The 15,957-nt window shown below is 42.6% G+C and overlaps 1 protein-coding gene across 3 annotated transcripts in view; it reads left to right on the top strand.

Moving 5' to 3' along the window:
* Positions 1-15,957, top strand: part of TTBK1 (tau tubulin kinase 1) — a 102,797-nt gene that overhangs the window by 50,063 nt on the left and 36,777 nt on the right. For all 3 annotated transcript variants that reach the window (XM_075042390.1, XM_075042391.1, XM_075042392.1), the window contains 4 exons: positions 7,932-8,086; positions 8,599-8,818; positions 12,453-12,628; positions 15,352-15,910. In XM_075042390.1, the coding sequence (XP_074898491.1) occupies positions 7,932-8,086; positions 8,599-8,818; positions 12,453-12,628; positions 15,352-15,910 (1,110 nt within the window). The remainder of the gene's footprint in view (positions 1-7,931; positions 8,087-8,598; positions 8,819-12,452; positions 12,629-15,351; positions 15,911-15,957) is intronic.

The raw sequence follows: 15,957 nt of genomic DNA, 5'->3' as shown, positions 1-15,957 counted from the left end.
GTGGTCCATGCCCTGAAGTTTGCAATCTTTTTCTTCAGCTCTGCCACCGTCAGCATCTGGGATTGTTCATCTAAGCAGATATGCTAGTGTGAAGGATGGGAAAGGGAGAGGGGTGAAATACATCTATAGCCCTCACCACCATTGTGCAGCACACCTTAACTGATGCATGAAAGAAAAAGCAACTGCATCTACTATCTTCAGACTTGTTTTATCACTGTCACAGGAAGAATTTTTCAGAGGTGGAAGGCAATGCACATACTTCATCTCAGTAACCCCATGACTCCCCCCCCCCCATCCTTCCTTCTCCGTATTGTTGTTTAAAAAAAGCAAAACAAACAAACAAAAAACCCCAAAAACCCCATTACAAACAAACAAAAGGACCCCAGTCCTCTCCCACCACTCAGAGCCATATTTCTCTCTCTCTTTCCCATCTACCCCCTAGCCTTGCTTATGCCTTTTTCTGTTTGTGTGGATTATCTTCTTTCTCTCTAGTTTTCCAGTTCTCCTACTTGCATTCTTGCCCCTATGTGATTGGGTTTTTTTCTTTTTTGCACTTGTTAGCCACCATGATTATCTCTCATTTGCCTCAATTAAATAATTAAACTACTGTCTTTTCCCCTACCAGCTCTGACTGGGAAGACCGTAATCCTCCTTAAAGCATGAAAATAACATAGATGGCACAAGCTTTGCCTAGGCATAGGTGAAGAAAATGATGGTAGAATAAAATAGAGTTGAGCTGTCATGTGATGGATCTTACTTACACCGTGTGTTTTTGCACTTCTTGGGCTCATGGCCTCTGATATCAGGCCTATCCCTTTAATGGATCATTGTCAGTATTGGTTCATGGTTAGGATCAAACTTTCAGCACTTTCACAGCAGGAGGATGTGGGCATTAGAGCAACACTTTGGGGTTTTCTGACTCATTTGACAGCAAGAGAGACATGCCTTTTCTCTGGCATAGTGAAGATAGGATGTGAGAAAGTTGCATGAAAATCTTTTCTGCTACAGTTGCATGCTGGGTCCAACTGGTAGTGGGATAGTTTCAGGTGTGGTTGGGGAGGTGGCTAGCTTCTCTCCCCAGAGATCCATCTTTTTGCAGTGAGTATCAGAAAAGAAATGGTGACCTTTGGTCCTGGAAGATTATACAAATTGGAATGTCTTTGCCTGGGAACCCATCAGATTCCCTCAGCTGGTGGATTGTGAATTGCATTTCACCCAAGAAAAAGTGATCACACCACCTGTGATTGTATAAGACAATGGCTGTCTTGTACACATCCAGAGCAGAGGTGGGAAGATAAGAGCTTTGTACATGGACCTCTTCCTTTCAGATGCAGTTGATACCAGATATTGTCAGAGCATTTGGGAAGGGCTTTCTGTGGACAACCAGTGACAGTTTGAGACCTCTCATGTTGGCCAAGTTATTGGAATTCTTCCATCATGGCCTTAGTGTTTTCTCCCCAGGTGTCCCTCTAGGGCTTACAAACATGTATCAGGAGCATTCCCTTATCAAAAGGGGACCCCTGCCACTTAAGAGGTGTGCCTAATATTTATTCTTCAATACTGTGTTGGGGATTACAGTGCAGATTAGAAACCTGAGCAAGAGCAACTTGCCATGCCTGAAGTTTATGCATGTGCAGAACTTTATGCATGTGTGTCTTCCTAGATGAGCCCCAGAGAATTCAAGGCTGGAGCATCTGGACAATCCATAACTGTTTTGGGACCTTTTTCACCTGCTGTTTCAGGATTGATTGTGATTCATTTCCTGAACCTTGGTCAGGAGAAGGCATTTGACAAGATGTATCATGACCATTTAATGGGTAATTTCTGCACAATTGGCTGCTTCTCTCCCATTCTGTGAGTCATCAGCCCAAAACATGGTATGCTACTACAAAATGTGCAATTAAGCTTTATGTCCTCATGGGCATTAACATCTTTAATAGAGAAACATGTTGGGTCTCTTCTTTATCCCACCAGTAGTTTTGATATTCAAAGAGTTGGAATTGCACTTTGTCTTGTGGAAGTCGACGCGCTCTGATGTGACATGGTCTAGACCTGGCACATGGACTGACAAGCCATGCCCTCACCAGCCTACATCTACTGAGTCATGAATCCTTGTCCAGTGCTCGGGGGGGGAAAGGTACCACAAGGGTTCCCTAGTTCCCATTGCTGTGCCACAGTTTGGTTTATCCAGTGTATTTTCTTTACTGCTTATCCCTTTCTGTTGTTAAATCTGGCCCAATAAGAAGCTCAGGAGTCTGAACAGCCCTAAATGGGAAAAGCTGATCCAGTCCATGCTCTGCCCCTGTTTCAATACCATTCCGCTGTGACTCTGATAGCCTTCCAAGGGGAAATTCTGTATTTCTTCTCACTGGGGTGCTGTGGATCTCTGCTTACCCTGTAGCTGGGGAAGAGGATCTGATCTGTATCTGTAGCCATTGCCTCCTTTCTCTTTCTGGATCCTGGAGAGGTGGAGTGATTGCTGTACAATGCAGCTAGTCTGAATGAAATATACTGCCTTTTGTCTTTCGTGTTACCTCCCAGGGTTCCAGAATGGCCAACATTTCCTTTGTATAGGAGGAATTCCCAGTGGGACCTATCCAAACTGCTGGTCTTCCACCACAACTTCCCTATGACTTGAAAGCTCTTTTCCAAGTAAGGCCAACTACAGGCACCATGATAACGGGTTGCTTTCATAGGTCCTTGTCTGCATGTGGTGTAGACCTGTTGGGTGTACTGGAGGTGAGTCCTGTCTGGTACCTTCATGATTTGAGCCTAATTTTTAGCTTACAATTAGGTGTACATAACTTTTTTTACCTTGTGCATGAATGACAGACATGCATTATTCTCAACCAGTAGACAGAAACTGGAATATCTTCCTGAGTCAAGGAAGTCTTATGAGAAGATGTTACTTGGTCATCTACTATCTTTTCCTACGTTCCCTCATCACCTGAGCTCAGCCTTCCCTGAAGTCTCTTCATCTAGCCTCAAACCCCATCAAATGGTTACTCATAAAGTTTTTGAAAAAAATTATATTGTTCATGTATGCACATGCTTTGTCATCACTTTCCTTGTTTTTGTGTTCTGTCCAGACACCAAAAGGCTAGGTCTGTTACTGCCAAGAAAATATGGCAAGTCAGCCTCTATCTACACTTAGGTCCGTGGTATACAAACTAAAAAGTTCTTAATGGAGTGGGGTATATAGGCATAGCTATGGTGGGCATTATATTCTTGCTGAAGAGGGATGCTTGGCTCATTATGAAATAACTACTTTTGGAAGGCATGTCCAGGTACATGAAAGATTAGAAGGGGCCTGGGAAGAGCCAGCATGGATTTATCCAGGACAGAGCATACCTGACCAGCCTTCTGCGAGGTGACTTCTTCTATGGATGCAGAGAGAGCAGTGAATGTTACCTACCCTGACTTTACACAATCTCTCATAATGTCTTCGTAGCCAGATTGTAAAGAGACGGTTTGAATAAGTGGACCACAAGGTTGGTGGCAAATTGTCTGGATTGCTGGGTGTCAGAGGTTTGTGATCAGCAATGCAAAGTTCAGCTGGTGGCTAGCCACTAATGATATCTCTCAGGATATAGTACTGGAACTAATAGTGTTTAGTGTCTTCCTTAAAGACCTGGATGATGGGACAGAGGGACAGAGCACACTCTCAGCCAGTTCACAGAAGATAACAGTTCAGGAGAAGCAGCTGATATGCTCAAAAGTAGTACTGATACTCAGAGAGACCTTGATGGGCTTACAGGGACCTCATGAGGTTCAGCAAATGCAAATACAAAGTCCTGCACTTGGGATGGGATAAACACACGGAACAGTACAGGCTGGGGATCAACTAACTGGCTAGGGAGGAGCTCTTCTTCTGCAGACCTGTATGTCATAGTGGTGACCGTGGAACAGTAGTGTGTCCTTGTGACAAAGCAAATGAACCATATGTTGGGCTGTATTAGGAAAAGCATAGCCAGTAGTGTAAGGGAAGTGATTATTCCCTTCTGTTAGGCACTTGTTAAATCACATCGGGAAAACTGTGTGCAGTACAAGAAAAGAATACAAACTGGGGTGAGCCAGAGGAAGGCTATCAAGATGACTGGGAGCTAGAGCACATGCCATAAGGGGAGAGGCTGAGAGAAGTGGGATTCTTTGACCTTAAGAAGGGAAGGATCAAAGGGCATCCTGGTTTTGCCTTTTGCTACCTGTAGGGAAGACTGAGCTAGACTCTTCTGAGGTGCACAGTGAAATGATGAGATCCAATGGATGTCATCCACAACAACAAAGGAAATTGCAGTTAGCTATGTGGGGAAAAAAAGTTATCACCAGGAGGATGTCAAACAGTAGTGGGATCTTCATCCTTGGAGATAGTCAGAATGTAGCTTGACAGGGCATTGAGCAAGCTGATCTGACTTTGAAACTGGATCTGACTTGGAAGGTAAGCCCTGCTTTGAGTAGGGGGGGGACTAGGTGATCGCCTGTGTTCCCTTACAACTTAAAGATCTTTTGAGTTCCAGCCCTCTGCATCTGTAACACCTCCTGCCAGGGCTCTTGCTGTGCTCCTTATCTGACATCCCGTGTAACTGAGGGATTGCTTGTCATCTTCCTCCTGGCTCTGCCAAGTTAGCTGTTCTTGGGCCCAGCAGAAGGAAACTCAGTATGGGAGGCTTGCAGTGACTGTGGAGACTCTTCTGGTCGCTGATAATATTGTGTCTGCAGGCAGAGGATCCCTAGATAGGATCCAGTAACTCTTTGCATGACTTCTGGGAACCGTGGTTGTTGGGACTGTTCTGTGCACTTTCCCACTCTATTTTGCTCCTTGTAAAGCTTTGACCTTTCATCAGAAGTATAAAGGGTTCAGAGAAAGCTGAGAAGGCTCAAAAAGACCATGGAATAGCTTGAGAATCATGGCAGCTGAGGACTGACACTAGTATCCTTCAGCCTGCAAAAGCAGACCCTACAGGGAATACAATAGAGGTCTGTAAAACCCCAAATGGCCTGCAAAGCAAGGGTTACAGAAGAAGTTATAGCAGAAAGTAACAAAAGTTGTTTTGATTGAGTGGGTCCTTGACTGCATGAAGGAATGCTAAGAATAAGACAGCTGAACTTCTAATTTTAGCATGCTATTTCTTACTTCAGACTGCTTAAGTATCAAAGGAGTGGAAGGTGCCAGCAGCAGTACCAGTTTTTAAATGGCTTCAGAAGATCCCAGTCCCTGACACTGACATGTACATCACAAAGAAACAGAAACTGTGATAAAGACTGGGCTTAGTGGACAGATGGGTAAGGATGATCTACTGAGCAGGAGTCGGTACAGCTTTTATAAGGGCATCTGTCTACAAATGTATGGAGTTCTTGGAAGGAGTCTTTGTGGATGTGGGGATATTAATTTCTAAAAGTCATTTGACAGTAATCCTTGCCAAAGTAGCAGTTAGAAAGCAAATATAATCCTAAGAATAATTAGAGTAGTATTAGAGGGTAAACAGAGAATACCCTTATACTACAATGTACATCTGTGTGAAGCATACTCTTAAATACTGTGTGTAGTTCCACTCCTGCACCTCAAAAAGAATATCTTGAAATCAGAGAAGTTTTAGAGGAGGGTAACAAGGAGGCTAGAGATAGATTCACTTCCAGATATGGAAAGACTAATTAGACTAGAACAGTACACTGAAAAAAAAGAGAGGACTGACATGTACATGACATCTTTAAAATCAAAGGCAGAATGGCAAGAAGTGAATGGAGAATGATTGTTTTCTGCTTCTTCTGATATGAAAATGAGGAACTGCCAAATGAAATTAGCAGGTGGCAGGTTTGAGTGAGCAAAGATGGTTCACATAATTAGTGCATTCTTTGCCATAAGGTAGGAATAGTCTAAAAGCTTATGTATTCAATAAGTAATTAGGCAAATTCATGAGAAAACATCCATGTAAGATTACTAAATACCAGAAATGCATTTACTTAAAGCAAGACTGTGACCTTTCAGTTATTCACATTCAGTTTTGAGCAAGAAATACCCTGCCAACAGCAGCAGCACAACTCCTGTTTCCATCAGAGGTGAAAGGGGGCATCGTGACATGAGGCTAACAAGCAGAAGCACAATCCTATCATATTAAGCTGTCACAACAGTAAAATCCCTTTCAAATCAAAGAAACTCCTACCATTGCCATATTATGTCCACTCTCTGGAGAAGTGTTACCTGTTCCTTGGTCTGACTGATAGTCAGCTCTAGGAATTCTTTTAATCAAACATAGTGCCACTGCAGGAGTGGAGCACCTAATTCTAGGTCAAAAAAAGGAGGAAGAAGATGGCTCAACTGAAAGCTGCAAATAGGCATTTTACTGGAGTTTGGTGGAAGGTAGTAGGAAATGGCAGGCTCTCCTGGCCACCTGATCATGCTGATAAACAGAACTGGAATATAAATGTAAACAAATAGGGTGTTTGTTCATGGTAATGTTTATTCACAACTTAGTGCTAATTCTATGTCATAAGCCAAATGTGTTTGTCACCATATTCTCTCTCCATATAGACTTTAGGCTGAATCCTTTAAGTTCTGCATTATTTAACTGAATAATTTTATTAGAAATGCAGGACCTCACATACGGCTGTGTTGACCTATAGCATCCATTTTCCCTTTGGCAGCAGAATGTCAGATTTCCCTGCGTAACGCATTGATGCACAGAGCACTGCTGCCAGTAGCTTCATTCTCTCCTAAAGAATATCTGTTCTTAGAAAGCAACAAGCATAAACCATGTCAGCATGAGCATTTGTACTTGCAATCTTATAAAGAAAATTGTATCATCCTTTTTCCAGTTTTATTTTCTTCTGCAGCCAAATGTGGCAGGCCACATTGTTGTACTGGTTTCGGCTGGGATAGAGTTAATTTTCTTAGTAGCTGGTTTTGGATTTAGTGTGAGAATAAGGTTGATAACACACTGATGTTTTAGTTGTTGCTAAGTAGTGCTTATCCTAAGTTAAGGATTTTTCAGTTTCCCATGCTCTGCCAGCAAGCAGGTACACAAGAAGCTTGTGGGAGGGACCACGGCCAGGACAGTGGACCTGAACTAGCCAAAGGGATATTCCATATCATAGAACATCATGCACAGTATATAAACTGGGGGGAGTTGGCCGGGAGGGGCCGATCGCTGGTCAGGGACTGGCTGGGCATCAGTCAGCAGGTGGTGAGCAATTGCATTGTGCATCACTTGTTTTTCTTGGGTTTGTTTTTTTATTTTGTTTTATTATATTATATTCCTTTTCACTACTGTTATTATATTTTTTTATTATTATTGTTAGTATTACATTTAATTTTACTTTAATTATTAAATCATTCTTATCTCGACCCACAAGTTTTACTTTTTTTCTGATTCTCCTCCCCATCCCACTGGGAGGAGGGGGACTGACTGAGCAGCTGTGTGATGCCTAGTTGCTGGCTGGGCTTAAACCATGACAACTGTGCATAAGCATATCATAGGGCTTCTGACCAAGCTGCATTTAAGCCAGACACTGCAACGAGTCTGCATCCTAGGACTGCGTTTTCCTGTCTTGTTTACATCTTCTGGCAGCCCTTGAACTCTACATATCAAATGTGCTGTTCTGCATATGTCTAATTTACAGGAAAGCTGAGCTGAAGTTAAGGCTTTAAAGTTAAAGTAACAAGCCAACTGCAAGATTTCATCCAATCAGTAGATTTATAGGTTTTTTAGGTTTAAAGAAAATTTTCTGTAGATTTAAAGAAACTTCAGTTACCAAGCCAAAACCAGCCTGAGAAATAACTGATATGATTTTATGACATTTGCTTTCATTTCTTGGTACTTTTCATAGGTAAGATGGAGATTAGAAGCTGCACTTGGTCCTCATGCTCATACCTCAGATTTTTTGTGAGAGCCACCCTCAGCTACTTAACATAAATTGTTTTTGTAAATTTATTCCAGCTAATCATGTCCGTTTTCGAGAACAGCATGAAGGAAAGAGGCATCACTGAAAATGAAGCCTTTGACTGGGAGAAGGCTGGTACAGATATCTTGTTGTCCACTAGCACCTCTACTCCACCACAGCAAAACACTAGGCAAACAGCAGCCATGTTTGGGTGAGTATTGCGGTTGCGCCAGTCCGACTATGGACATCTTCAAGAAAAAGCTCAGTAACAAGTTCATTTTTGAAAGATTTCGAGGCCATTATGATCCTGGGAAGTTGGAGCTGCATGGCAGACACGACTTGTTTTGATTTTATGTATATTAACATATATCTAAGGTGGTGGAACCCAGTAAAAGGCCTATTAAGCCTCATTTGCTCATGCAAAAAGGGGAAGTTTCTTCTAAGATAAATATTGTGTAATGGGCAATTCTGAAGAAGTTCGCAGCCTGCGTATCAAGGGTCCTGTGATGCTTTTACTGATCCATCCCACTGTCTTTGTGACTGCATGTTAGGTGGAATCCTCCTGTTCTGTTTCAGGTTGTCATATCTGGGATAAAGATGCACTGCCTGTTTTTTCAGCCTGGTAATACACTAAAAGCTGCTAAGGAATTTCTGTGGGGCAGTGTGAGAGGCCTCCTTCTTTAAGCACTGATAATTTTACCTTTCTTCTTGTCTCTTCCGTAGGGTGGTTAATGTCACTCCGGTACCTGGGGACTTGCTTCGTGAGAACACTGAGGATGTCCTACAGGGTGAACATCTAAGTGATCAAGAGAATGCTCCTCCCATCCTGTCAGGCCGGCCAGCGGAAGGTCTTGGTCAGACTCCAAACACCGCTTTCAATGAGGCTGAAGTTTGGGAAGAGACAGATGTGAATCGCAACAAACTCAGGATCAGCATCAGCAAAGTAAAGAACATGTATTTATTTCCTGTAGCTCTTGGTATTTAGGGTGATGGATTCATAGACTACTAGAAGCCACATGGGCTCACTGATGTAGCATCTTATATAGTGCAGCCTGAAAAGCACTGTGGAATTTTCCTGTGGAAATGGAAGATTACAAACAATTTTCTCACAGAGTAAAAGCCATTGGGATTAATTTGGATCTTTATGCAAATGACATTTTGGGGGCCAGTAATGCTAGAGTGAATCTTTCGTACAATCATTATATCATTATCTAGGATCTTGATATTTCAATCAATGGAATTCTAGTTCTTACATAGCTGATACAGTATTAGAAATGTCCCAGGTTTGGAAATTATAAATCAAAATTTTATTGTGTCCTAATCTCTTGGGAAAATAAATTTCATCAGAAATGTCTTCATAAGCTGTATTTTTCTACATCTGGAATCATCACTAATTTTTCTCTTCCAATTTTTTAACTTTCCTTTCTAAGGGTAGCACAATCTACAAGGAGCATCTAATGATGGTTTCACCCCTGTGAAGAGTGAGAGAAACTATCACTTAATATTCTTATATTTCTGCATTCCAAGATCATATTAGACTTCTTAGCTTGCATAAAGTGTATACTTAGTTGGTTTTCCTCTTAATCCCTAAGATGTTTCTGAGTCCTTTCTTGTAAATGTTACCTAATTTCCTGGAGGCATTCCCACTGAATGATGATTCTATAGTAAATGTTAAGTACAAGAATCTAGCAGTTAGTTTATTTATTAGATCAACTTACATATTGTAAGTAAATTAGTATTTGTTGAGTTGATCTCAATTCTTCTTTAAAAATCAGAATGTCACATGGCATGACATCAGATACATACAGAATCTGTTAGCAGAGAAACCTTCATCAAACAGACTTAAAATATTATCAGGGCATATCAGATTCACTTCACAAACCTGTCTTTAATGGACATTTGTGAATTAGCATGTTCAATCTACCAGTCTTCTGGGTCTGGCCAGAATTAATTTCAGTCTCTACTGGCACAAAGTTAGTCCTTCTTTCAGGACTGTAGATACCTCCACTGTCCTTAGTCTTATTAGAAAACATTATTCATGGCCAAGAAATAATCTCATCTAACTTGCTTAAAATTCTCCAGTGCAAATAATTTGGATCAATGTGTTATCTGTATGGAACACTACCAGTGGCATTCCCCAATACTGAGAATTATAAACCAAGTTCAAGTCGCTTCTTCATCTCTCACTGGTAAACTGTGTGTATTCCCCTAAGTTCTCATTTGAAGGCACTTGAAATAAGAAAAGCCTGGTAGAGTGGGACAGTTCTGTTTCCACAACATACAAAAAAAGAGTATTGCAGAAAAATCCTGGTAACTCCTATGTGTTTTTCTGTTCCTTTGAACCACCAGGTGCCTTGACGCTCTTCAGTCAGACTGAGATGTGCACAAGGGAGTCCTAAACATCCTTTTCGCGTGCTAGTTGTACATCATGTCTTAGATACCCAGCGCTGTCATTCACAAGCCCTGTCATAACAGCAGCTAGAGGCAGGAGAGGTTTCTGCAAGATCCACAGCATGACCAGGTGACTGTCCTGCCGAGGGGTATGCTATTTCTTGCCAGTCTACTGGCAAAGGAGCTTAGGGCATTAGTCAGCATGGCAATGAACACTTCAGTTCTGACAAGCTTAGTAGCTACGCAGAAGTCTATGAAATAGAGCCCAGGGCATCATGCTCTCCAAAGCTGAAGAAGTCTGTCCTTTCTTTCTGTGAGGGTTGTTATCTTTAGTCTGACTCTTGCCTGTCCTTTTGCTCTGCTAGGTTTATTATCTTTCGTCTGCCTGTTCTCTGAGAGAGAATCAGTTTTTATTTAAGTCACAGTCATCACATGGAGGAAAAAAGGAGGCTGCACACTTGATATGTAAGGGCACAGCTTCACCTCTGCTTGTTATCTCAGGCATCCCTTGTGTCTTCAGAACCACAAGGGCAGCTGGTGTGTAAAACACCCTTCTGCTATTCACAGCTTCACCATCCTTCATCTTCCAGTCTTGTAGCACTAGAAGTAACTCTGGCTCTCCCTGTCTTGCTCTTTGTATTTAGGTGATGAGTAGATCTTGCTATGTTTTTTCTCCCCAGTACCTCTCTAAGGTCATCTTTATTTCTCTGTTCACACAGTTCAGACCTCCTTCTGTCCCACTTCTCCCATTTCTGTGCTAAGGACAGTTTCCTTGCTTACTGTCACTGACCTTTCTGGTTCTCATTCCTCCACTGGATCAAAGTTCTCATTCTGTATTTTTTCAGAAGCCTCTTCCCTCTCTCCCACACCATCCCCCAATTCTCTGCTCTTGGATCTTACCAAGTTGCCTGTTACCCTACAGTTACATCAGCACTTTGCTCCTTTCACAAACGCATTTGACCTTCCTTTGTCACTAACCTTCTGCTGGCCTGAATGGATTACAGATTAAATCATTATCATCTATTCTGCTTTTCCTGTAATGCCTGAAAGTTCTCCTCCACTCTCCCTAGCTGCAAAGGCTCATTAGTTATGCATTCCAAACCCAGCCTGGATGGTTTAGATCTGCTAATTTATGGACACTGACTGACTTGCCGTAAACACAGTACACACACAAAGGCAACTGTCTTGACCAGCAGCATTTTACTGAGAAGCCTGCTTACATTCAGAGCCTCTGGCATTAATAGAGGACAAGTGAATAAAGGGCATGTTGCAGAGAAGGGTAAACACTCACCATACTAGGAACTTGCGCTGGCACCTCAATGCACATCCGCACAGTGTAGCAGCTGATGTTGTATGGCTGGCAGCACAACAGGGTTGAATGCAAATCCTAGACTGCTGCTGTAGCCCTTGGACCATTCTGCCTCTACACTTTTGCCTAAGCAGGTCTCCTCTTCCGAGGGAAAGCAGCAGAGTGGAAGGCAGAAGGCAGCTGTGTTACAGTCACCTACTTTGCTCCTTTGTCTGCTGCTAAATTAAAAAAAAACAACAATCAGATTCACTAAGGCCATATGAAACCAGAAAATATGTACTGGTAGAGTATGAACAGCCAATGCTCACAAGTGTCCACGAGCATGTTCAGGTACCTGCATGACCTTGGGTCTGTGGAAGGCTCTTACAGATGTTGTGGTTGAGTATATGTCCTGGAGGACTTTGTTTAGAAGACCAAGACTTAAAAACAAAACAAAACAAAAAACCCCAAACCACCCTGGGAATTAGGAGATGGCTTAGTCATATCAAGTTCATCTGAAGTAAAAGTATGTACATTGCAATATAATGCATGGACACTGCATAGACAAATATTGACATAGATAAGCAGTTAGGGTTTGTGTATGCAGTAGGTTTGCCCATGATAACTCCTTTGGATCAACTGTTCAGGGTAACTGAAATGCAAAGGCCACCTTGTAAAGATGTTTAAATATTTGAATCAATTTAAAACCCATACCTTGTCTTAATACTGGGTAATTGCCAGGGCATGTGGCCCCTTGCATTCCTTCAAACATCGCTTGTGTAGATTGTGAAAATGCAGCTGAAACTTTATCCTTGAAGAAAGCACAGAGCAACAGTGAGGGATGGGAAAGCAATGTCTTTGGACAGATTTTGAGGTTCTCTGTGTTTACCCCCTACAGACTCAGTGCATGGTGGAAGAGGAGCAGAGAAACGGTGTCTGCCCCAGTTCCCCTGTCCGAGTGCCTCCGGAGTCCCCTACTGCACAAGTGCGCTCCCTAAGATACCGCCGTGTGAACAGCCCTGAGTCAGAACGCCTCTCCACTGCTGATGGCAAAGCAGATCTACATGAAAGAAGGTTTGCTCACCCTCTGTAGCCTCCTACTGCTTTTAGCAGTGTCTTGTGGATTGACTGTTGAGACCAACCTGATCACTAGATCAGCAGGCACTGGAAGTTCATTTGGGGGTGGAGGTGTTCATGAGCTTTATGATCTTTCTGACTAGACACTCATGTCTGTTAATAAGGAGAGTTAGTGGGAATGATTCTCATCCTGTCCCTGGATGGGAAGAACTCCACAGGTGGAAGGAGGGACATTTGTCAGAGGGAAGGCAAAGCATCAGGTCAGAGATAATGTAAACAGTCAGAAAGCTTTTGGCTGGCCTGAGGTGGGAGGGAAGAATGGATCTTGTTAGGATACATACAGGGATGCATGTATTCTAGGAGCTAGCTGGCAGATCCTGATCTGATGGGTTTCATTATTTCATTACTTTTCATTAACAGTAATAATAGTATTCATTTCTCAGCATATAGTATTGTGCCTGTTTGCACATGAAAAGTACATGTTACACCCTAATTTTGAGGGTAATAGAAATACCTTCTCTCAGATCCACAGCAAAGAAATAAACAAAAACCAAGAATAATAAAAATAATGGAAAGAAGCTTTTTAAAGTGTTGCGTGCTGGAGAACACGTGTTACAAGACATAAGCCCTTCGTGCTGGTAACCCCCTTCACATCCTTTGTTACTCTGTCTTCCTCTTCCCATTGAAGGTCAGGGCCATGGACTGTAGTTGCAGGACATGCTGGTGAAATGGCGCCTCTAAAAGAGGTAGGAGAGAGACAGGTCTTCTTCTCAGAGAAAATCTGACAGACTTCAACCAAGAGGAACAGTCACAAGGAGACGGTAGCTGAAAATGAAGAAGGATCAAAAAGAACTAGAGAGAGGATGAGCCCCTAGCACTACCCCCAGTTTGTTAGTTACTGTTTTATTCTGGGTGGTTGGGGGAAGCTGTAATGCTTCTCTGTAATTCAGGAAAGATTGTTTGTGTTGCTGTTAATAATTTAGGGTTTGAATAACAATTCTTGGTTCTTACTACCTCTTCTTTTGCTTGCTCAGAAGAAAAGCTCTTTAAAATAGGAAGGGAAAAAAGCTATATATAATAGTCAGCAACACTAGCCCTGTATATTCACTGAATGCTTTTAACTCCTTCCTTTATTTCTCCCACTCTTCCTTGTCTACTCAGCATCATGCTAACTTAATATAGAAAATGAGCATTATCCAAACACATCCCTTTCTCCTGCCTTCTTCCCTCAACTCCTGTTTTTAAAATCAAGATCTTTTTTCATCTTCCAAGTAGCTTGCACCAAGTATGGTGCAAATATAATTCCACTCTGCCACACAATCTTCTTTTTATTCTGTTTTTGTCTTTTTACAACACAGACCCGAGTCCCAGCAGTGGGAAATTCTTCTGGCTTTCTGCAGTAAATTCTTCCACTCCCAGAGTCTCTCCTCTGCTGGGGAATAGATGAAGACATTGGCTAAATCCAGAGTTTCTTTTATTTTTTAGCAACAGCTGTTTAAAATCCAGTTCTTCACACACAGAGTGTAGGCCATTTTGCATTCTTACTTTGCATACTTAGTATTCCCTATTCACAGTCATACATTTTTAAGACTTTAACAAATACAGCCTTATTTCTTTCAGATCCGTCAGACAGCTTTTGCTGAGATCTTTGGTTTTGCTCACAACTTTCTCTACATCAACCTCTCATGCACGTCCTTCTCTAATTCCCCTTCCCTCGTCAAAAATTTTTCATTTTTGCTTGTAATTCTTTCCATCTTGGCTTTGACCTTCCACTGTGTTAAAGATACCCAGTTTTGCTTAGCAACCCTCACCCAATGGTCAGTCACTTCTCTGTTTCCCCTCATGCATGGGAGGCTTTTCCCAGAAGAGTCTGCAAGGCTCTGGTCTTTGGTCCTTGTTGAAATCCTTTTGTAAAACACACTGCAGCTGTCTTTTTTCTGGGCAGCGGACGCTCTGGCTTTGTGATAAACAGAGAAGCAAAGCAAGCAGCAGATGCAGGCCAAATGAGAAGCATGGATCGTAACACTGTGGAGCAGAAAGACAGAAGTGCCACTGGCTTTTCCAGCTGAGATGCTGCCAGGGCCATTGGGGCACAGGTTGCTTCCAGAGCCTCTTTGAAAGGTATTTCTGCATGTCTGCAGAAGCTGCTGCTATTTAGACCGCGAGCCACTGAACATTCATTATACTACCCTTTGTAAAAGGATGCTTGCCATATTTTCTTCCTGCTCCTCCAAAGTATTTTGGGGTCATCTATGCACAATGGGATCAAAGATTCTTGCTGGCTTCGAAGAACTCATGTGGCCGCCTTAGAGATAGCACAGTGCAGCTGAAGAGATTATAGGAGCCCAGCAGAGACACTGTTAAGTCAGATAGTAAATTTAGGATTTAGGGGTGTTTTGGTTGGTTTTGGGTTTTTTCACAAACCAGTAGAACTTAACAAAGGGGAAAGAGTATATTGGTGTTGTTGGGGGAAACTGTTTATCATCCTGTCATCTACAAAGAATAGAGATGATGAATTGGCTGGCATACTGAACCACTTTAGGGGGAAGATCTTTATGCTATTGTAGGTTCTAAAGAAATATTTTTGCTTAAGCTTGTCTTTATGAAGCGTACCAAGAAATGAGTGAGATAGACTACACAGGTTTTCTCTCAACTTTTATGTTCCCTAACTTTGAGTGCAAACCTGATGTATTTTTAATGGCTTCATGTTCTGTCTTTAGATCTCGAATGGATTTACCTGGCTCTCCATCACGGCTTGTATGCTCCTCCCAGCCAGCCCAGATGCTGTCCATTGATACTGGCCAGGCTGACCGGCAGGCAAGTGGTCGGATGGATGTGTCTGCTTCGGTGGAACATGAAGCCCTCAGCAATGCTTTCCGTTCAGTGCCACTCGCAGAGGAGGAGGACTTTGATAGCAAGGAGTGGGTTATCATTGACAAGGAGACAGAGCTGAAGGACTTTCACCCAGGTGCTGAGCCAAGCACCTCTGGAACCACGGATGAGGAGCCTGAGGAGCTAAGACCTATTGAAGAGGGTGAGGAGAGAAGGCGTTTGGGGGCAGATGCTGCAGTCAGGCCGAAGACGCATGATGGGCGAAGTCGGGGTATGCAGCCTGTGACTGAGGAGGACAGTTCCCACAGACATGAAGGACCTTCTCAAACAGTATCTGACAGTAAACACGAACAGCAAATAGGAAGTCCAGCCCACTCCCCCCTACATTCAGCACCAGCTATCCGACAAAGGAGACGAGAATCTGAACCTACTGGTCCTCAGAGACAGGTAAGATCCCTGGGTCTGTATCTTGTTGCCTAGCATAGCATCATCTT

Source organism: Buteo buteo, chromosome 12, assembly GCF_964188355.1.
Source record: "Buteo buteo chromosome 12, bButBut1.hap1.1, whole genome shotgun sequence".
Taxonomy (NCBI): domain Eukaryota; kingdom Metazoa; phylum Chordata; class Aves; order Accipitriformes; family Accipitridae; genus Buteo; species Buteo buteo.
The sequence above is the reverse complement of the archived record's forward strand: the minus strand, read 5'-3'. Positions and strand labels throughout refer to the sequence as shown.